Source organism: Antechinus flavipes, chromosome 1 (genome assembly GCF_016432865.1).
Source record: "Antechinus flavipes isolate AdamAnt ecotype Samford, QLD, Australia chromosome 1, AdamAnt_v2, whole genome shotgun sequence".
In the NCBI taxonomy this organism is placed as follows: Eukaryota; Metazoa; Chordata; class Mammalia; order Dasyuromorphia; family Dasyuridae; genus Antechinus; species Antechinus flavipes.
Window position 1 is genome coordinate 448559583 of NC_067398.1, and position 23330 is coordinate 448582912.

The following is a 23330-nucleotide window of genomic DNA, read 5'->3' on the forward strand; positions in this document are numbered from 1 at the left end:
TCATTCATTTATTTAATTTGTTCATTTATTTATTTAACTTATTTTATTTGTTGATTTTGCTGAGGCAATTGGGGTTAAGTGACTTGCCCAGGTTACACTGCAAGGAAGTGTTAAGTGTCCAAAGTCAAATTTGAACTCAGGTCCTCCTGACTTCAGGGCTGGTGCTCTATTCACTGCGCTACCTAGCTGCCCCTTCCATAGCATTTCCCAACTGACAGGCATCCACTTAGTTTCTAGTTTCTTGCCACTACAAAAAGGGATCTAGAAATGTTAGTGAAAGAAGTAAGACAAAAAAAAGAAATTAAGGGAAAAACATTCACAAACAAGAAAAAAAAGTATCCCTATTTACATAGTAATTTACTTAAGATAAACATATGGAATCAGGAATGAGAGAAATGATTACTAATAGCTAATGATAATATTATATTGATCATCATATAATCTTGTTGCCATGTACAATGATCTTCTGGTCCTGCTCATTTCACTCAGAATCAGTTTATGTAAGTCTCTCCAAGCCTCTCTGCATTCATCCTGCTGGTCATTTCTTATAGAATAATAATATTCCATAACATTCATATACCAATTTATTCAGCCATTCTCCAACTAATGAGTATCATTCAGTTTCCAGTTTCTGGCCACCACACAAAGGGCTGTCACAAACCTTCTTGCACATAAAGGTCCCTTTCCCTTCTTTAAGATCTCTTTGGGATATAAGCTCAGTAGTAACACTGCTGGGTCAAAGGGTATGCACAGTTTAATAACTTTTTGGGCATAATTCCAAATTGCCCTCCAGAATGGTAAGATCAGTTCACAACTCCAACAATGTATCAGTGTCCCAGTTTTCCCACATCCCCTCCAACATCGTCATTATCTTTTCCTGTCATTTTAGCCAATCTGACAGGTGTGTAGTAGTACCTCAAAGTTGTCTTAATTTGCATTTCTCTGATCAATAGTAATTTAGAGCACCTTCTCATATGAATGGACATGGTTTCATTTTCTTCATCTGAAAATTGTCCATTTGTATCCTTTGGCCATTTATCAATTGGAGAACGACTTCACTTCTTATAAATTTGAGTCAATTCTCTATATATTTTGGAAATGAGGCCTTTATCAGAACCTTTAATTGTAAAGATGTTTTCCCAGTTTATTGTTTCCCTTCTAATCTTGTCTGCATTAGTCTTGAATAATTTATTTTTAAAAAATAATTTGGAGCTATACAAAAGAAATCACTAAACTGTCCACACATTTTGACCCAAGGATTGTGTTACTAGAAGTCAAAGTCAGGAAGATCTTTTATATGCTGAAAGAGCTATAGAAATTCTTTGATTGTAGCAGAAAATTGGAATGCCCATCAGTTGGGGAATAGTTGAACAAATTTTAGCAGTTGAATGGAATGCAGTATTATTGAACTATAAAAAATTATTCATATGAGGATTTAAAAGAAACACATGTAGACTAGAATGAAGTGATGCATTGAGAGAACGACCAAGAAAATGATATACAGTGAAATGTGGGGGTGGGAGAGGTGTGTGTGTGTGTGTGTGTGTGTGTGTATGTGTGTGTATGTGTAATATGCAAAAGTGACAATGAAATGGTGAACTCTGTGTAATTGAAATGACCAAATTTGGCCCCAGAGAAGAAGTAAAGAAATATATTTCCCTCTTTTCCTTCAAGAGGTGAGGATTGTAAGAATGCAGTGTATGTTTTTGGATGTGGTCCCTGTATTAGTTGGTTTTACCCAGTTGCTTTGTCTTTATTAAAAGGAAACCTTATAGTCAGGGTGAAGAAGAGCATTATCTAGAAATGGCTACTATAAAAACAAAAGTAAATAATGTAACTTAAGGGGCAGCTAGGTGGCACAGTGGATAGAGCACCAGCCCTAAAGTCAGGAGGACCTGAGTTCAAATGTGGCCTCAGAAACTCAATACTTCCTAGCTGTGTGACCCTAGGCAAGTCATTTAACCTCAGTTGCCTCAGGGGGGAAAATGAAACTTAAAAAGGAAATAGGCAATAGTATACACATCAGCTCTTCTTCCTAAAAGAAATGGAGAGGGAAAGAATCAAGGATGATTTTTAACTTTTAAACCTGCGTGTGTGAGAGAAGGGTGGTACCCTCAACAGAAATAGTGAAGTTTAGAGTAGATTGGCTAGTATGGATGAGCTCCAACAAGAAAAATGGGTTCTTTACCAAAAAAGACAGCTGAAAAGATATTAACTTTTTCATTTGCCTGTTTCCCCATCTATACATAAAATTTTCACGAGAATAGTCTATGAATTCATATTACGAAAATATGAATGTTAGACAAATTTTCTGAAACAAATCATTATGGTTTTATAACTGACTAAGAGACATGAAATTTGCAAGGTCTCATTGTGTCTACTATTTGTTGATTATTTTAAAAAAACAAAGGTTTGATTGGCAAAACAAGATGCGATCTTAAGTATTTTCCTAAAATTAAGTATCTCTCAGGTATGTGTTAAAACCATATAAGCCTGACAGATAAGACCAAGGATGAGCTGAAGAACTCTAATGGCTCTATATTTTCAGTGTGAGCATTTACACCTAAGAAATCAGAGCTTGATTTATTGTTTTGTGGATTGTCTAGATTTAAGAAAGTGTTAATAAGACTGATTAAATTTAAAAGTGTGTATGTGGACATATTTCCTCCCCAAAGAACCTGGTTGTTAGACACTTACCAGCACACCTCTGTATGTTCTGTAAACAATGTTTGAACACAGCAGGAGAGTAGTAGAAGGCTCAGGGAATGAAGTCATCACTACTGGAGGTCTGGTGACTGTAAGCTAATAATAAAAATAATTATAGCTGACATTTATATAGTGCTTTAAGTTTTGCAAAGTGTTTCACATTTATCATTTTATTTGAGCCCCAGAGCACCCTGGACATAACCATGGACATAGTTTTTATTAAATAATCTGTTGAATCTCAACATGAAAACATAAAATGGAAAGACATATACTTATTTACCCTTTGCATTTACCATGTTTATTAATGATGTCCTGAACATGTCCAAATCAGAGGATGCTCTATGGTGATGTTTTCTAAATGTTCTTATTTATGGCTTATAAAATTAATTGCTTCAAATAATGAGATGCTATATATTCCTTCCCAAATTCATAATGATTTAAAATTTATTTTAAATTGTGAACTTAATGCAACTTCTGGGAGTAAAGATGGTAGAATAAGCAATAAATTGCTGTAATTCTCCCATATTCACCTCCAAATAACCATAAAATAGCACCCTAAGAAGAAATCCTGGAAGAGCAGAACCAGCAAAAAGATGGTTTGAAATAACCTTTGAGGTTAAGAAACTTGAAAAGCAGGGAATGTCTCTCTCACTTGGGTAAAAGGGGAACATACTTCAGGGCAGAGGATGCATCCCAGCAAGCCAGCAGCAAGCTCCCCCTCAGCAAACCAATGGTAGAGCCTGAGCCTGAGGGAAATGGAATAGGGAAATGCTATCATGAAGATCCCCCACATGCCTCAGTATAACCAGGGTACTTGGTAGACTCCAGCTCTGAGACTATCAGATGCTTCAGCATAGACCTGAGAAAATGCAGAAACACCCAACTGACCTCAACATCCCCCAACATCACTATTAGGACTCCTGCTTAGCACCAGATAAGCTGCCCCTCCAGCCTTCACCTACCCATCAGTCCCCTTGGGCTTCTGAGAGCATCAGTGCAGCACCATGAAACTGCAGCTTCTGGCACAAGAAGCCTGAAACAGTGGTCATTCCATTCCAGGAGCCGAGATCAAATTTTAAAAAAAGGGAAAAGACCCAAAAATGATGAGTAAAAGCCAACCATAAAAAGAATTTGACTTTAGAAACTTAATATGGTGACAGGAAATATCAAGATTCACACTCAGAAGAAGATAACAGTGTTAAAATGTTTGGGCAAAATCCCAAAGAAAAAGGGATGGTGGTCTCAAGCCTAGAAAGAACTCATGGAAGAGCTCAAAAGGGAACTTAAAAAATAATGTTAAAAAATAGAAGAAAAATTGGGGAAAGAGAGAGTGATGCAAGAGAATTATGGGAAAAAAAAAGAATCCACAGCTTAGAACAAAGAAAATAGCTTAAAAAATTAGAATTGGTGAAATGGAAAAAAAAATACAAAAACTAATTGAGAAAACATCTCCTTAAAAGTTAGAATTGGAAGCCAGCAATTCTTATGAGACATCAAGAATCAATCAAATTCAAAAGAATGAAAATATAGAAGGAAATACAAAATAACTCATGGGAAAAATAATTGACCTGGAAAATAAATCCAACAGATATCATAATCATTGGACTACCTGAAAGTCATAATCAAAAAGAGAACCTAGATAGCAATTTTCAGGAAATAATCAAGAAAAATTGCCCTTATATCCTGGAACAGAGAGGAAAATGGGCATTGAAAGAATCCACTGATTAACTCCTGAAAGAGATACCAAAAATAAAAACTCCAAGCAATAGTACAGCCAAATTACAGTACTCTCAGGACAAAGAAAAAATATTGCAAGTGACTAAAAAAAAAAACAATTCAAATATTCAGAAACCACAATCAGGATTACATAGGACATAGTAGCTGTAGCCTTAAAAGACTGGAGTTCATGGAAAATAATATTCTGGAAGTTAAAGGAACTAAGACTCAAACTAAAAAATCACCACTGGGACTCAAACTAAAAATCACCAATCAAAATTAAGCATAGGACATAAAAAAAATGGTCATTTAAGGAAATAAAAGGATTTCAAGCTTTCATAAGGAGACAAAGAGAATTAAATTAAAAAATTAATTTCAAAAATCAAGATCTAAGAGAAGCACAAACAGGTAAAAAGAAAAGAGAGGTAGGAATTTTAGAGAACGAAACTATTTACATCCCAACATGGGAAGATGATACTTGTAATTCTTAAAATGTGTATCACTAATAGCACAGCTAAAAGAAGTATACATGAACAGAGAGTACATTTATAAGGTGAATTTGAGAGAATGGCATTAAAAATAATAAAAGGATGAGAAGGAGGAATATATTGGGTGCAAAGGGAAGTGAGAAGTAAAATAGGGTAAACTGTTTCACTTGAAGTGTAAAAGACCTATTACAGTGAATTGTAAGATGGGGGCGGGGCGCGAAATGGGCATTGCTTAGACCTTATTTTCATCAGATTGGCTCAAAGAGAGAATAATGCACACTCAGTTGAATATGGAAATCTATTTTAGCCAACAGGGACGTACTAGGGGAGGAAATTAAGTAAACGGGGTAGCAAATGACAGAAAGGAGGGCAGATCAGAAGAGGTGATAGAAGCAAAACACTGGTGAAAAGGGAAAGGATGAAAGAAGAGGACAAAACAGGAAGAAAAATAGGGTGAAGGAAATACACAATAATCATAATTGTGAATTTGAATGGGAAGAACTCTCCCAAAAAGTGCAAGCAGATAGTAGAATAGATAAAAAACCATAATCTTACCATATATTATTTACCAAAAAAACCATTTGAAGCAGTAAGACATACACATAATAAAGATAAGGGGCTAGAGCAGGATCTATTCTGCATCAACTGAACTAAAACAGACAAAACAAATAAAAAAACAGGGGTAGCAATCCTGATCTCACACAAAATAAATGCAAAAATACACCTAATTAAAAGGAAGAAGGAAACTACACTCTCACTAAAAGGTGCCATAGACAATGAACATCAATACTAAACATAAATGTATTAAATGGTATAACGTGCAAATTCTCTCCACCTGATATTTTGTTTACTATTTTATTTTTAAATTTTCAGTAGTATTTTGTTTTCTAAGTATATGTAAACATAGTTTTCAACATTTGTTTTTATAAGACTTTATAGTTCAAACTTTTTTCCTTCCCTTAATCCCCTCCTCTCCATGACAGCAAGTAATCTGATATAGGTTAAAAATGTGCAACTTTTTAAAACATATTTCCACATTTGTCACATTGTGCTTAAAAAAAAAGACCAAAAAGGAAAAAAAAAATAACCATAACATGCAATTTCTTAAAGAAGTTAAATGAATTGCAGGCAATATGAAATGTAAAAGATAATTTTGATTATATTAAAATGAAAAGTTTTTGCACAAACAAAACCAGTGCAACCAAGCTAATTTTGAAATTATACCTATAGATTTACCTGTATACTATTTCATATCCAAATTATACTAACAATGAAATAGTTATTCATATATATATATTAGATATGTTGTGGGAATTGAGGGAGAGGACAAAAGCTCTATCTTAATAATTACCTTTCCAGTTATGTTAATAAGTTTTATGAAAACTTACAAAGCAATAAAAAGGAATCACAGATCAATGAAAGATAGAAATATAGATAAAAGTTTGAAAGTATAGATCACAATAACAATGAGAGAGGGTGAGGGTACAAAGAAGTAAAGGATCAATTTAAAACCACAATTGCTCCTTAATAAAGGTGATCTAAAATTAAACTATGCTTTAGTTCTTAACATTGAGGTTTTTTTTTTTTTAAATCTCAACTTTTTTTTTTTTAAATTTCAAGAAAGAACCAAATGTTGAGGTAGACCTGAGAGGCACAGCCTAACTTTACTTGGTAGGCTTCTTGCCTCTTATAATTACTTTTGTACTATATTATTCTCCCCTCCCCCATATTCTAAAGGAAATGGAGTATTATAAGGAGGTCCTTCCCATTTGCTCATTTATTAAGTTTTCATTGAGCAAACATTTATTAAGCATCTTGTCCATTTAGTCTACTACACTAAATCTTAAGCTGTTTTCACTTTATTTTGGATCTGTTCTAGTCTGTGAAGTTATTTCCTAGAATTCTAGCTTGACTTACATACTCTCAACTTTGTGAAATATGAAGAAATTGCATTTTAGGTATATTATTAATATCTTTTAAAATGTTTCTTAATTTTATTTTAGTTCGAATGACGATATGTCCACTTGCCTACCATCATTTTCTTTACCTCAGAAACCTCGTCAACAGTCTGTAAAAGAAGAGAATTTAAAAAACAGGAAAGTATATATTTCATGTTTATTTTCACTGCTAGTCTCACAACAGGAGTACTTTGTTTTTTTGAAACTCTGAGAAAAAATCTTTCTCAGAAGTTCTTTTTAGTGATAATGGGATCTTTATAATAATTCTCTGGTAATGTTTATGTTAACATTGTTATGGTAATCTTAAAAGAAAATAATATTTCTAAATCAAGTGGTCAACTTCTGATATCATATTGGTAGTATAGTTTAAATAAATTTGAAGTTATTGAGAAGACATCTAACACGAATTAGATCTATTAACTAAAAAGATAAGAATTTTTTTCTCATGACCATTTAACATTTTTTAAATTTGTGTAATAGCATTTTTATTCAATCATTTTTCAATCACGTGACTCTTTGTGACCCCATTTGGGGTTTTCTTGGCAAAGATACTGGAGAGGTTTGCCATTAGTTCATTTTACATAAGAGGAAACTGAGACAAACAGGATTAAGTGACATGACCAGGGTCATATAGCTAATTAGTATCTGAGACCAGAATTGAATGCAGAAAATGGAGTCTTTCCGAATCCAGGCTAGGAACGCTATCCAGGATACTACCTAGATATCCAAAAGAAATACATCACAGAAATAAAACAAGTTTCTCTGGACGCTGTTTACAGAGTAGAAACCAGTCTGATTCTTTTTACTACTTGTGTGAATATGAAGATTTTACACAAGCTGTTTGGACTTCAGCTTCCTCATAAGTAAAATTGAAAGTTTATATCAGAGAATTTATAAGGTCCCTTCTAGTCCTAAATCTTGTATTATGATATGATTTCATTACATGAATTATTACAGTTAATAGCTGACTTTAGGATATTCAAAACACTTTACATTTGATCTTATTCTATCTTCACAAAAAAATGCAGGTGGTATTATTCTTAGTTTATAGATGAAGAAACTGAGGTTCATAAAGTGAAATAGTGAAAATTAGTTAAAATTTCAGTGGCAGGATTTGTATCTGGATTTTTCCAATCTTAAACCTAGAAACTATTTCTACCAAATTAGAACAGTTACATTTTTTCATGCAATATTCTCACTGAGTAGAATACCTTGTTTAAGGAATATTGCAATGGAAAGAAAGGAGGAAAGAAAGGAAAAAAGAAAGAAAAAAGAGAAAGAAAAGTAAAGAAAGAAAGAAAGAAAAGAAAGAAAAAGGAAGAGAGGAAGAAAGAGAAAGAAAGGAAAGGAAAAGAAAAGAAATAGAGAGTGAGAAAGAGGCCAAGATTCAAATTAGTTGAATTAATTATTAACTGAATTCCACCCAATTAAATGAAAGATGATAAGGATAGCTCTACTATTAGAAGCCTGATCGCTTTGTCTCTAAGATTCATCTTATTGTCAGTGATGATTATGATTTAATTCAACAAGTATTTTTAAGAGCCTATAGCATGTATGAGGTGTAGGCAATTAAAAATAAAAATACCAAAAAACCCCTCAGTCTCTACTCTCAGAGAGCTTACATTTTCTTGGGAGAAGTTTGTAGTCTACTGATTAAGTATTTGATGAGCTGCAATTCTCATTCATGTCTATCATTTTTTGTTTTTTTTTTGGATTGAATTCAGGGCTATCATTTCAGTAGTACATTACAAAACATTTAAGTGAGTTTCATTTTAAGCAGACTCTTCAGCTCTAAAGAATTTAATCTATTAGTATACAACCCTGCTTTTATATAAAAGTGATTATTATTTGTCATTATTTAGGTCAATGAAGAGTAATCAAACAAGCAGCCTGTTATCACTTCAGGAGAAAACAAAAAGTGAGCAGAATTATTATTTCCTACTTCTCTCTCATTTTGATTTTTAATATAGTTTTACTTTCTTTATTTGAGACATATTGAAATGACACTGTAAACTGTTAGTAGAAGGTCTGATTTGAGACCTGGCTATGCCACTTTCTAGTCACCCGAACTTTCTGAGCTTCATTTTTCTTGTCTCTACAATGATAACCTCAAAAAAATTAGATGGAACAATATAAATATCAAAGAAGCATAACAGATTGTAAACACTTTTGTAGATTAATAAGCTGCAACAAATAAAATAGTGAAATTAATTTTAAAATTTCCATGAATTTCCACTCAAAATCTGGCCAGTTTCCCAGTTGGCCAACATGATATCCAGAATGCCTGGATTGCATGTTTTAGCAAGCCTAATAAAAAATGGCTGAAAATATTTAAAGAACTTGCAAGATCCAAGTATTAATATTTTAATGACCAAGTGTGACTATAAAGAGATTGATTATGTATCTTGTTAATGAACAAACCAGAACTGTGTTGATCTGAATATTGACCCCACCCCTAAAATAAAATCATTTTAGAAAGTAAAAAATATAGATGTGTACTGAAAAATAATTACATAGAATTATAATAGAAAACATACAGTACATTTTTTCCTCTTAGGCAATTGGGGTCAAATGATTTGCCCAGGGTCACAATGCTAGAAGTGTTAGTGTCTGAGGTCAAATTTGAACTCAGGTCCTCCTGACTACAGGGCTGGTGCTCTATCCACTGCACCACCTAGCTGCCCCCATACATACATAAATTTTTTTTTTTAAATTAAAGATGCTTTATTTTTTTTATCAATACTTACTTTACTATCATTTTTTACTTTCATTCTGATCTTCCCATTATAATTCTGCCATTATTAGATACTGAGATTATGATTATATGCTGCCCTTAAATAATTCAATTTAGTAGGGAGGAGGGCAGTGTGGCCTTTACTGGCCTCTATGTGATTGTTACATCTAAATAAGTGTTGACCCTTTCAAAGTAGTTATTCTAAAATGCTATAAATTATTCTAATGATACTACTATTATTAAATATATTTTTGGAGGACCTCTTTGAATTGCCTTCGGAAATGCTCTTAGGAAATCAATCTCATTGCTTTGTACTCAAAATTTCACTTTTGACCAAAATATAGTTTTATTCAGTTTGAATACTGTTCACCTGATGTGGGTCAGAATGACTTTTGACTCTTTTCAGAAATCAAAACTACCCTCAAAGGATGAAGATTTAAATCATCATGAAAAGTAGTCAGATAATGACCGCTCATGGATTGTGAAGGCAATTCCAAAAGAAGTGGAATATTCAAGGTGAATAGTTATTTAGATATTCTGGTTTGGTTGTTAAAACAATCATATCACTTCATAGTCACACTTTGTATGTCTAGAAAGATTAAGATATCTTCCAACAATTTGCTATTACTTTCTATAGCTTTTCTTTGAAAGTTCTAATATTTCTACGTAGTTCTGAGTTATCTCAGAGCTGCAACAGTCAACTCCAATGGGTCAGAAAAATCATCCTTGTAGAAAGCTTGAGAAGACTTGGTAAAATGATCAAATGGATAGAAAAAGATATTGAGACTGGTCTTACATTAAAAGTCAGGAAGAAACAATGAAGAGCCGATTTGTGCCATTGATTTCCTGGTGATGTCAAGAAAAAATATGGAAGGTCCCCAGCTTGTTGTGTAGATTGCTTCTGAGAGATTCAAGGAGGGTGTGGATAAGGATGGACAAACTTGAATAGGTTCATTTTGCATCCTTGAGGGAATTATGCACATTGATGAGATCTCAATGCATTTTAGTCTTAGGTGAAAAAAATGATCCTGTTACATGTAGAGAAGTTGATGTATGCCTCTAATCTTGGCTACTGGGGTTACTGTGTTTCTTAAAGTGGGGCAAATAGCCCAGGCCAGAAACATAGCAGATAAAAGCTGCTGCACTGATTAACAGTAGGATTCATTCTATGAATGTTCATCTACTAAATTTGCAGCCTGTGAGAGAGATAGGAAGAGTTAGTCACAAAAAAAAAGAAAAGAAATGTAGTTTTTGGATTTTTTAAAACTATGGTTTCAGGGCATAAAATTTTAAAACTAGTCTTTGATTAGTTTTCCATATCAATTGTTCTTATGTCAGATAACTTACATTTTCTTTTACTTTTTCCATCTTTTGATATTGCTGTAATATTTCTTACTGTCTCATGGCTTCATTAATTTTTGTTTCATCCATTCTAGTTTTCAGGAAGTCCGTTTCTTGGGAAAGGTTAACTATCTTTTTTCAAGAATTTTTATTTCTTTCTTTTAGTTTTTACTTAATCCCTTTAGGGTATTCGTATAGACCTTGTAGAAAATTAATTTTTTTTCTTTGAATTTCTGCTTAATCGTTATGTAGTTTTTCTTTACTTTTGGGGAATATCTAGTTTTGTAGTCATTTTTTAAAAGTCAGTGTTTTCTTTGATATAATCATTTCTTCAGGTGTAGTAGCTAAATTAGGGTTTTGTGTTAGGGCTAAGTTATATCCTCTGGTGTACTTTTAGATGGAATGTTGGCCGAGTTTGATCATGTCCTTGGTTCCTGAGCTTACATCTATCTCCAGCATTAGGTATCCCTTTCTATTTTTTATTTAGAGTATTAGATTTTTAGGCTCCTCCCTGGCATCTCAGGACTAAGCATGAAGAGTTAAGAGTCTTGGATCTGGGCTATCTCCAGCACAGTTGTTCTGGTTAGCATAAACTAGCATATGCTGGTTGTTGCTGCCACCAACACTTCCAACATCCTCATCCTAGGACTTTCTTAGGGGAATTCTCAACTATTTCTTCTCAGAACAAGGTTTTGGTCTTCTCTGGTTCTCCTGAAAGATTACCCTATATTAGCACTGACTTTCCTGCTCCCTTTTATTCTTGGGTTTTTAGCTGATCTTTTATGCAGTTCTGGGTTGGAAGAAGTCACTGTATTCTGTCATTAGCTCTCTTGATCATTATTCAGTCTGCTGTGAATTTTGGTGTTTTTGCTAGAGTTTGTTTAGGTGAACTGGGTGGTCTGCCTCTCAAGCAGCCGTTCGGGAAGGAAATCTAATAGTTCTTTTCTCTATCATTTCTCTCTCTCTTTTTCTCTCTCTCTCTCTCTCTCTTTCTCTCTCTCTCTCTTTCTCTCTCTCTCTCTCTCTCATTTAATACTGCTGACTACCCTTTCTTCCTCAGCATTTTTGCCACCTACCTATCTGATTACTCCTCAGTTTCATTAGCTAGTTCATCAATCATATATCCTCTAATTGTAGGCATTCCCCAAAGCTCTAATATCTTTTATTTTCTCTTTATCCTTTGTGACTTTAGTAGCTCCCTTAAATTTAATTATCACCTTTAAGTAGCTGATTCCCATATCAATATACCTAATCCCAATTTTTCTCCTGAATTCAAAGCATCTCCTGTTGACTGATATGCACATGCATGTACACAGATACACACACACAGACAGACATACACACATCATTCCCACTACTTTCCCAAACTTTCCTTTTTTATCCAGGGCACCATCATCCTTTCAGGCACTCAGGTCCACCCCTAACATCTCTACTGATACAATTATCATTTTTTCACTATATCTTGCAGAATCTTACCCTTTTTGTTTCATAATCATCACCTTATTATAAATCATCATTACTTCTCTCCAGGAGTGTTAAAATAGCATTTTAATTGGTCTCTAATCTCAAGTCTGTCCTCACTCTATCTGTCCTTGTATATAGCATTTATAAGCAGTGAAATGATTTTCCTATAATGAAGGTTTGATCTCAGTCCCCTACTGAGAAAGCTCAGTGGTCCCTACTTCCTCTTGAATCAGATTGGATCAGTTGATGAACAGGTATTTAGCACCTAATACTACTATGTGCCACAGGGGATTTGGAGACAAATGTGTCCTTTAATACATACCTAGCATTTGAAGGCCATCCCAACCCAAGTACTTCAATCTACCTTTTCAACATTATTATACATTACTTCCCTTCCAGCACTTTGAGCCACAGGGGCCTTCTTATAATCATCATGGGCTCTCACTCCATGCCTGGGATGTGCTCCTTCCTACCTTTAAGGCAGCAAATGGAATGCTGGGCCTGGAGTCAGGAAGACCTGAGTCCAAATCTGGCCTGCATGACTCTGGACAAGTTACTTAACTTTTGCCTTGGTTTCTCCACCTATAAAATAGGAGCAATAATAGTATTTCCCTCACAGGATTGATCTGAAGACCAAGAGAGATTATATCTGAAATGTACTTAGCAAGTCCCATCTTTCCTCTTTCCCTCCCCCTCTTAGAATCCCTCATTTCTTTAAAAAAAAATCTGTTTATAAGCCACCTTTTACCTGAAAAATTTCCTGATTTCCATCCCAGTCTCATTAGCTGCTCTTCTTGTCCTTTTTTTTTTTTAAATCTTGTACAGATTTTGTATATCCCTTTTTAAAATATATGTTATCTTCCCCTAGTAGTCTGTAAACTCCTTGAGTGTAGAAACTATTTATTTTCTGTGTTTATATCCCTAGAGGATAGCACACATGCCTATTTCTCTATTGCTGTCTTTACAGTCAGGGGCATTTTAAAATTTGTCATTTCAGTCCATGTTCTCCACCTGTACTTTCCAGTTATCCCGCTGTTGTTCAAGTGCCTTATGGAATCTTGGCTTCTATGTTACTTATAATTTCACTTAAAATTTTTTTTAAGTACTTTAAAAAAATATTGAAGTTCTCTGCTTTCCATCTGAGAGCAGTTTTGAGAGATGACTTCATTTTCTCTTTTATTTCTATTAGTCTTGTTTCTGAGTTTTCATTTAATTTTGCCAATATCAGTTTTTTATTTTTACCACTCCTGGGAAGAAATAATATAAAAATATTTGAAAAGTCACTTCAGTTTCTATATTCATTTTAGTGTGTTGGTTTTCAATAGTTTTGTGCTATTCTTTTTTTTTAATTTAATTTTTATTTAATAATTACTTTATATTGACACTCGTTTCTGTTCCGATTTTTTTTCCCTCCCTCCCTCCCTCCGCCCCCTCCCCTAGATGGCAAGCAGTCCTTTATATGTTGGATATGTTGCAGTATATCCTAGATACAATATATGTTTGCAGAACTGAACAGTTCTCTTGTTGCATAGGGAGAATTGGATTCAGAAGGTATAAATAACCCGGGAAGAAAAACAAAAATGTAGATAGTTCACATTCGTTTCCCAGTGTTCTTTCTTTGGGTGTAGCTGCTTTTGTCTGTCATTTATCAATTGAAACTCAGGTCTCTTTGTCAAAGAAATCCACTTCCATCAAAATATGTCCTCATACAATATCGTTGTCGAAGTGTATAATGATCTCCTGGTTCTGCTCATTTCTCTTAGCATCAGTTCATGTAAGTCTCGCCAGTCCTCTCTGTATTCATCCTGCTGGTCATTTCTTACAGAACAATAATATTCCATAACATTCATATACCACAATTTACCCAGCCATTCTCCAATTGATGGGCATCCATTCATTTTCCAGTTTCTAGCTACTACAAACAGGGCTGCTACAAACATTTTGGCACATACAGGTCCCTTTCCCTTCTTTAGTATTTCTTTGGGATATAAGCCCAATAGAAACACTGCTGGATCAAAGGGTATGCGCAATTTGATAATTTTTTGGGCATAATTCCAGATTGCTCTCCAGAATGGTTGGATTCGTTCACAACTCCACCAACAATGCAATAGTGTCCCAGGTTTCCCGCATCCCCTCCAACATTCATCATTATTTTTTCCTGTAATCTTATGTGCTATTCTTTTACAGAAATAGCAAGCCATCTTGTGAGTCTCAAATGCATGAATGGATGTAAAGCACTTTGCAAAGCTTAAAGCACTATATAAATGCCAGTTGTTTTCATTAACCTGTGATCATCAGGTTTCCAGTCTGGAGATAACCTCATTCCCTGGGCCTTCAACTGCACTCTTACTAAGCTCAAGTAGTTTTAATAAAGGAATACTGAGGTTTGCTGGTAAATGTTATAACAACTGGACTGGAAAGGATAGAATATATTTACATAAACTTTTAAGTTTAATCTGCATTATTAGCATTTTCTTAAGTCTGGCCAGGCAACAAAACAATCAAATCCTGATGTGTAATTTTCAGTTTCTTAAATGTAAGTGATCCCACTGCAAATTTAATGATCAGTTCTTCCAAGCCGGTGAAAGTTGGCTTAAGCATACCCCTGAATATCGTCCTGAGTCACTGGGTAAATGAGGTAAGATGAACCATGTTTCTGTTGACTTTTTTGAAAGAAAGATTCAGGCATATAGTCTGACAAAATATATTCTTTTAGAAAATTCTTAATAAATTTTCTTTTCATGAAATCAGGATCAATTATATATGACTGCCCATAAAATATGTTTTTGTCTCTTCATATAACAGTTCTGTAATAAGTGACTAGCAGAATTTGTAAATATACAATTTTTGATGGACAATAAAATAGAACTGGTTAATATTCTGAGAGAAGAATCTTCTGTTTGCTTGATAATCTACCTAAAGAATCTATTTGTTATTCTACTGAAGCCAGGAATTTAGATTTTTCTTATGATATTGGCTGTCACACTGTGTTTTGTTGGGAGATAGTTAGGCCAGATCATGTTTAGGGAGAAAAAAACACATACTTTTATTTTAACAAATATGCTTCCTCCAGCAGTAGTTCTGGTACCAAGATTAAAAAAGAGGAGAAATGAAATGAGGAAATGAATTAATTCATGTGCATTCTGCAGAGGGGAAGTTATAATTTAATAAGGTAGTACTTTCAGATGTAGCACTTCAAAAATCATTATGTTAAGTCTAAGATTATTATTATTCTATAGGGAATAATTCATGAGGAGATACTAATTCTATTTAGAATAATTACCAATTATAAAAGCTACTTTTAGTTACAACACTCCACATTTTAAATTTGTCGTAATAGTCTTATTATAGAACACCAACTTAAATTGCAGCATGATATAGTAGTACAATCTTCAAATCATGGATCCCTTGATGCTCTTAAAAGTTGAAAATCCCTTCTAAGGAGCTTTGTTTATGTGAGCTTTATCTATTGTTATTTAAAAATTAGAAATTAAGGCCAATAAAGACATGAATTCATCTAAAAATAGTAAATATGTTAACAACAATATTTTTTGGAGAATAATTGCTTTTCCAAAACATTATAAGAGAGACTTTATTATACATATCTTTCTAGATTTTTAAAATTCTGTCTTTGAGATAAATTGTTTTGTTTGAAGTATTCGAAAACAATCCAGCCTTAATACATATATGTAATTGGAAAGGGAGAGATAATTTTAAAAAGGAAATAATTTCTTAGCATATTATTATGAAAATAGTTTTGACTTTATAGACCTTTCCACTTGGGGACCACCAGGGGTCTACAGATCACACTTTTAGAACCACTGGTAACAAGGAAAGCTGGTTTTGGAAGTCTTATCTCTGATACATACTAAGTGACCCAGTCAAGTTCCTCGATCTGTCAGTGTTTCCAGGTGACTCCCCAAGATCCTAAGTTGCAGAGAATTGCTAACTTTCATCAGCAGTGGGAATTTCCTTATTCTAGCATTGCCTATATCAATAGTAAAATCACAGGATTAAAATCTGATTAAACATTCCCAGTTCATTTATCCAAGACTCATTTCTTTTTTTGAGAGAATAGATGAGAAGGATGTTTTAGAAATAGTATTTGTAGATTTCAGCAAAACACTTAACAAAATTTCTGATGCTTAATTTGTAGACTAAATGGAAGACTTCTGGTATGGTTAGGTTGATTTGGAACTGAATGAATAATGAATGTCCAAGATTCCATATAGTATAGTTGCCTGGTTTTATATATATTATAGTTTGTCAACATTCTTCCTAAACTTGTGCTTATAAATGAATTCAACACACTAGATTTGGGTTCGACCATGGTCTACCTCATTTTGGACGTTATATATCCCAATGAAGCCTTAGATTTCATTAGCCTTTTGGTTGCTATGTCATACTGTTGTGTATTGATCTTGTAGTTCACCAAAGCTCCCAGATTTTTTTTTTTTTTAATGCTGAAACAATTGCTCAGGGTCACTCAGCTAATAAGTGATGTGTCTGAAACCACATTTGAACTCATGTCCTGATTTCAGGGCTGATATTCTATTCACTGTACCATCTATTAGCTGCTCCCCAGATTTTTAAAATAAAATAAATGTCTATTTTTAGTTTTGCCATCCTGTATTTAAGTTGATACTTAAAGAGCAGTGAAGGACTTTTCAATGAATCCAATTAACTTTTATCCTATTGATTTAACTCATTGTTCTTCGCTGTGGGATCCTTTTTGGATTCAATTTCTATCATCCTTGTTAGATAGTCTCCCCACTTCATGTCTGAAAAGTTGAAAAATATGCCATCTCTACCTTTATAAAACAGTGAGAAAAATGGCATAGGAGAAAGAAGAGATTCCTGGGGCACTCTATTAAAGACCCCTCCCCCAAATTGACACAAACCTATTAATTTTCTTGGTTTTATGACCTAGGAGAAAGAAGAGATTCCTGGGGCACTCTATTAAAGACCCCTCCCCCAAATTGACATAAACCTATTAATTTTCTTGGTTTTATGACCTAAGACCATGAGACTATGAGAAACTTTGCCAAATGTTTTGCAAGATTTACATATATTATAATCTAAAGTCCTCCTCTCATTTACCCTTTAGTTACCCTCTTAAAAAAGAATTGAAGTTGATCTAGTATGGCCCCACCTTGACAAAACTTTTCTGATTTTTTGTGATCATCATTCCCATTTCTAAATTATGGTAAATCTGTCACTTGATGATGTATTCTAGAATTTTATCAGGATTCAAAGTGGTGAAATCCATAGTTTCCAGACCAAATCCTCTTTCCTTTTAGAAAAGTAAAATTACATTTCAATTCCACAAGAATTTATGAGTGCTTACTTTGTGCTAAATGTTGTATTGTGAAGTGCTCATCATACAAAGATAAAAATACTATTCGACCTTGTATTCTTCTAAAAGAAACAAATCCTGTGCCATCTCTTCTACTCTCCAAAAATTTTCAAAGATCACTAAGAATGGTTCATCAGAAGAGTTGAGTAAACCTTTTTCCCTTCCTTCCTTAAAGAAGTGTAGGATTTTGGGTATGGAATTTGCATATAGTATCAGACTTAGCTGATGTTTTGGTTAGTTTTGCTAAATTGTTTTGAGTTATTTTTTTTTCTTTTCTATTTGAATGATTGGCTAACAGGGAGAGATATATTCTAAAGTGAAGATGATTAAAAATTCATTACTTAAAAACTTAAAAGAATAGCCTAAGGGTCACATTTGCCAGTCCTTTGCCAAGATATCAAATTTAAATAGAAACAGGCTACTAAATCATGGATAAAAATACCATAGGGCACATATTGATGTAATTTCCAGATGTAATACTATCTATGTTTTATTGCATTTTTATTTATTTTGTTAAATATTTCCTATTTATATTTTCTGCTCTAGGTTGTGGTGTGCCTGGGCTTAGTAAGCTAAACTCATCAAGGGCTAATCAAATTTTGTTACCATCTCTTCATGTATTGTACCTTCACTTATTTGTTCATAGTTTTTGTTCTTCCTAGTTCCAAGTTCATTCTTCAAGTACTGGATTTGGAGTTAAGAATTGTTGTTCAGACATTTTTCAATTATGTCCAACTCTTTGTGAACCCATTTGGGGTTTTCTTGGCAGAGACTAGAGTGGTTTGCCATTTCCTTCTCTAGCTCATTTTACAAATGAGGAAACTAAAGCAAACAAGGTTAAGTGGCTTGCTCAGAGTCACAAAACTAATAAGTATATGTACCTAGATTTGAACTCATAAAGATGAATCTTCCTGACTCCAGGCTCAGCATTCTATCTACTGTGCCATATAGGTGTTCTAGATTTATAGGTATTACTATCTCATTTTAAATATGAGGAAAATGAAACGTGTGTGACTTATCCTTAGTTGTATAGCTATTAACATTTAAATCTTAGTACAAATTCTCTGACACTTTAGCTGCAGTACCTTTCTTATTTTCAGATTCAAATGAGATAATGTAAAAAGTGACTATTAGTATTGACAAAGAAAAGAGAAGCAAGACAAAAGTTGGGTATTTCAGCCTTATCATCATTTATCATCTTCATCTTGTTTATTCAAGCTTTCTTGCCTCTTCTTTGACCCACCTCCTGCTCCTGCATAGCTAACAAAATCCTATTTTCTTTAATATTACTTGACAACTTTAGTTCTTCTCAGCTTTAAATCTGAATACACTATTCCCATAAATACTACATTACTACATTATAATCACTACATTACATTACTATGTAATACTATTTTGTATTCATCCTCATTCACTTGCCCTTTCTTTCATCTTCAATAAATTTCTTTGAAAAACTGTTTGAGACTATGAGTTCCCTGTTTATAGTCTCCTTATACTGCCATCTCTCTTTTGCTTCTCCTTTGTAATCATTTGCAGCACCCTCAAACACAAGAGGCAGCTTTGTTGGGGTGCTTGGAAAGCTGACCTCAGAATCAGAAAGACCTGGATTCAAGTCCTGCCCCTGACATATACATTTATCACTTGTACAAACCTGACAAGGCATTTTACACAACAGTGCTTTAGACAGATCTCTAAAGCTATAAATTGTACAACAGGTGCTTATCTTCTTTAATAGAGTTTGTTATCTGTCTAGATGTTCTTTATGCCAGTGATATTTGCAGTCCTAGTCACTTTTCTGACTGCAAATGTCATTCTTATCTCTTTGGGTATAGTTTATACAATAGAAATGTAGATCATTAGCTCGTCTTTTTTACTTTAAATACTTTGATATTCGATCTTCTACAATCTAGAAATATGTTAGATTGTGTCCAGCTTTTCACTTATTTCTACCATTAATTTAAAACAATAAGGTGTAAACATCATTGGCGTTAAGTGACTTAGCCAGGATCATACCTCTAATATATGTCAAGTATCTGAGGTCAGATTTGAACTCAGTTCCTTCTGAGTCCAGGGCCAGTGCTTTATCCACTGTATCACTTAATTGCCCTCTTTCCTTCATTTCTTCTTCAGCTACCAGTTGCTCTTAAAATCAAATGATAATAATTATGATGATAGTATTAATAGAATTCCTTAAGGTTTGCAAAACTCTTTATGATATTATTTCATTTTATTCCCACAACTACTATGAGAAATAGATGCTATTAATAGCTTCATTTTATAGCTGAGGAAACTAAGGCAGACATAGGTTAATTGATTTGAACAGGGTCACACAGTTAGCAAGTATCTTAAGGCTGAATTTGTCCAAATTCTACAGAAGGGGCATGATTAATATAATTTCAATTATCAAGCTTTTTCACATGTTCCACTTTACTTCTTCCTTTAGCCAGCTAAGTTGACCAGAAAGGGTCAAGAGTGAAGAAAAATAACAAAAACTATCAGTGAGTTAGTGATTGTCATAGAGATAACTGTACCTTACAATTTTATGTTATTGGAATTCTACCATTTTTAAAAAAATACTCATTATATGCCATCCCTTTGCATTCCTTCCCTCCTCCTTGTCACTTGTAATAAAGGCATAATAACAAAATCACCATGATGAATTAATAACTTCTTTAAAAATTTTCTTACAATTTCCTTATATTGATCTTATTGGATAAGTGGTAAGTAGTAGCATTTCTGTTGTGAGTGTTCTGTGGAGACATAGTTGAAGTTTAGCTGTGAAGCAAGTATTTCACTTATTAATTAGATTTGTCAAATATATATACATGCCTGATTTAAGTCTCAAGTTATTATGTCTTCTTTTTAAGGTTTTAATTTTAGAAGTCCTCTCACTGGAGCATCACCAGAATATTTACAGAGACTTTCTGAATTGGCCATATTAGAATATGATACTATTCGTCAGGAAACAGGCAAAAAACTTAAAAAAGTCAAGAAACGAGAGTTGTCAGACTGCTGACGAATACTGTTTGGAGTGATATTGTTTCTACACCGGTATCTGATATATGTGTGTGTGTGGGGATTTTTTTTGCAGTCATGTGTAATATGATGTTCAATGATTTACCTAAAAATGGAAGTGTAAATAGCTAATAAATATTTTATATGTTTATATACTGAACAGTATTGAAATATTTTGTGAACTTTACAAGAAGATATTTAAATTTATGTCTCATGGGAAGATATATATATATATATATATATATATATATAGTAGGAAATCCATATATCTTAGGATAAACATTCACTATACTTTATTTGCTATCAGTAATGCCTATAAATGAACTATTAGTATAGCTGTATTTGTAAGCATTATATTTAGTATATGGTTTTCTAAGGGAAATTATCCTTTGGCCACATGTAATGTACCTCCATCAGGTTCACTCCTCCATCTCATACTGGCATTGACATTGGATTCCCAGAGCTACTTCTAGGGATAATCCTGTGGGAGGCTCTCCTTTTAACACTACCTCATGAACCCCAATGGGTGGGCTTTCTCCTAATAATCAGTTAGCAAACTCAGAAAGGGATTTACTCAGATATCACAGCAAAAACAGTACTTGTCACTCTAGAAATTGCATAAGCTTTGAAATTGCATAAGCTACAGTCTTTCCCCATTTCCAGCTTTGTTCAGTTGTTGTTCATCCTTTGTTTTAAAAGGGGACCAATGATATCAGGAGAGTCTCTTGAATTGGATAAATGAGGCAAAGTTGTACAAAGTTATCAGCTTCACTTTCTTCCAGAGTCATCTGAACCAGTGGTGAGATATAGGTCAAGACGACTGGTTATAATAGCCTCACTACAGTGGCAGACCTTGGCTTTTTAAGGCCCAAATCTCAGTTTGTCTGAGGCAACACTCATTTAGTGACAAAAGATTAGAATTGAGACAAAAGATGGCTTAATTTTCCTTCCCAAAAGAATCAACCTGGGGAGGGGAAGACCTTTAGTGTTTCTGGCCAGAACAGAAAACAATTGCCATCTGCACTCACCCTGAGCTCAAAACTCAAATAGTGAGCAAGTGAAGCTTGGGCTGGGATCTATTGTTGGCCAGTCAATGAAAACCCGAGTGATTTGGATTTAGAGTTGTGACTACAAGTAGCTCCATTTGAGTCACAATGGGCTTCAACAAAGCCTGGTTTTTCAGAGCTATATTTCAATAAATCAAAAAATGAAACTATATGAGACAAAAGAGCTTTCCAGAAAAAGAAAAAGAGTTTTTGAAAAGCTTTTTCAAAAAAATTATGGAATAAATATAATAGGAAAAAAAATCTAGTCCCCAAATGCTTTGTGAAGTGTAATCAAAAATTAAGCTTTAGTGTTCATGCTTCATCAGAACTAGTAGTAAGTAGCTTCTGGCCTTCAGATTTAAGTGTAACAAAAAACTCCTCTCAAAGCTTCCATCCCAATCCTTTCCTACCAGATATATACTTGGATTCAATTCCACCATCTTTACTTCTCCCCCATAGATTGTAAATTCCTTCAGTGCAGGGACTGTCTTTTTCTTTTTTGTATATTTAGCACTTAGCACATAATAGACATTTAATAAATGTTTATTGAATTGAATAAGTTCAAAGCAAACCAACCCTCCCAAACCAAGGGAACATTCTTCTACAAGTACACAGTAAGTACATGGGGTGAAAAGTGGTCATGAGTACAGTGATTGCGGCACACACCTAAGAAACACTTATGGCCAAGGCAAGACACCACTCCACAAATGAAGGAATTTCATTAAAATGTTTATTAGTTGGGATTGTCCACTTTTGTCAGGGGAAGTTCAAATGATGTTTTGTTGGAACAATCAGGAGGAAGATACCTAGATTTAAAATTCTGTCAGCCCTCACTGAGGTGCTATCTACCCACTTTGTTGACAGCCATACATATCACTGTTAATAAAGTGATTTTGCTCGAGTCTGTACCTCAGTCTACGGTTATTAAGTGTATTTGAGCAAGGTGTCTTGTCTTGGCTGGATAGGTCAACCTACTACTGGGCTTGACTGTCTCCTTAATCATCGGTCAGTTGGACTGAACTGGTTGCTTGACTGGTAGGCACTGCTGCTGTCAGACTGCCAGGCTCTTCTCAGTTTGGTGTCTTTGCTGGATACATTGATCCTCTGAAATTCTTGGGGCTCATTCTTTGCTGGGGAGCTATAGTCTTTCCCCATTTTCAGCTCCTGGTTCAGCTGGTCAGTACTGCAGTCTACGGTAGGAATGTTACATTGCTGCTGGTTACTCACCCTGTTGAGACTGGCAGAAGCCTCTGACTCTCTGAGAGTGTTAACTCTGAGGTTTATTTACTCCATGGAGGAGGCAGGAGTCATCTAACCTTTCCTGGAGAGCAATCATTTTAGGTTCAGAGCAAGTTCCCTTAGTAAAGATAATCCACCCTCCTCTCTGGTGACTACACTTAGACTTCCTGGGGTCTTATGCAGATAAGTCACTAGGGACAGAAAAAGGAATACAACTTGGGAGAGAAATTCATCATCTTTATTGGCTTCTTAATATGCAGTTGAGCT

General features: G+C 34.2%; 1 protein-coding gene across 3 annotated transcripts in view; it reads left to right on the forward strand.

The window, feature by feature from the left end:
- C1H8orf89 (chromosome 1 C8orf89 homolog) overlaps positions 1 to 20938 on the forward strand; it is a 79198-nt gene extending 58260 nt beyond the window's left edge. For all 3 annotated transcript variants that reach the window (XM_051970041.1, XM_051970042.1, XM_051970043.1), the window contains 3 exons: positions 6914 to 7004; positions 8729 to 8786; positions 20631 to 20938. In XM_051970041.1, the coding sequence (XP_051826001.1) occupies positions 6914 to 7004; positions 8729 to 8786; positions 20631 to 20779 (298 nt within the window). In that variant the 3' untranslated portion in view covers positions 20780 to 20938. The remainder of the gene's footprint in view (positions 1 to 6913; positions 7005 to 8728; positions 8787 to 20630) is intronic.
- The last annotated feature ends 2392 nt before the right edge of the window (positions 20939 to 23330 follow it).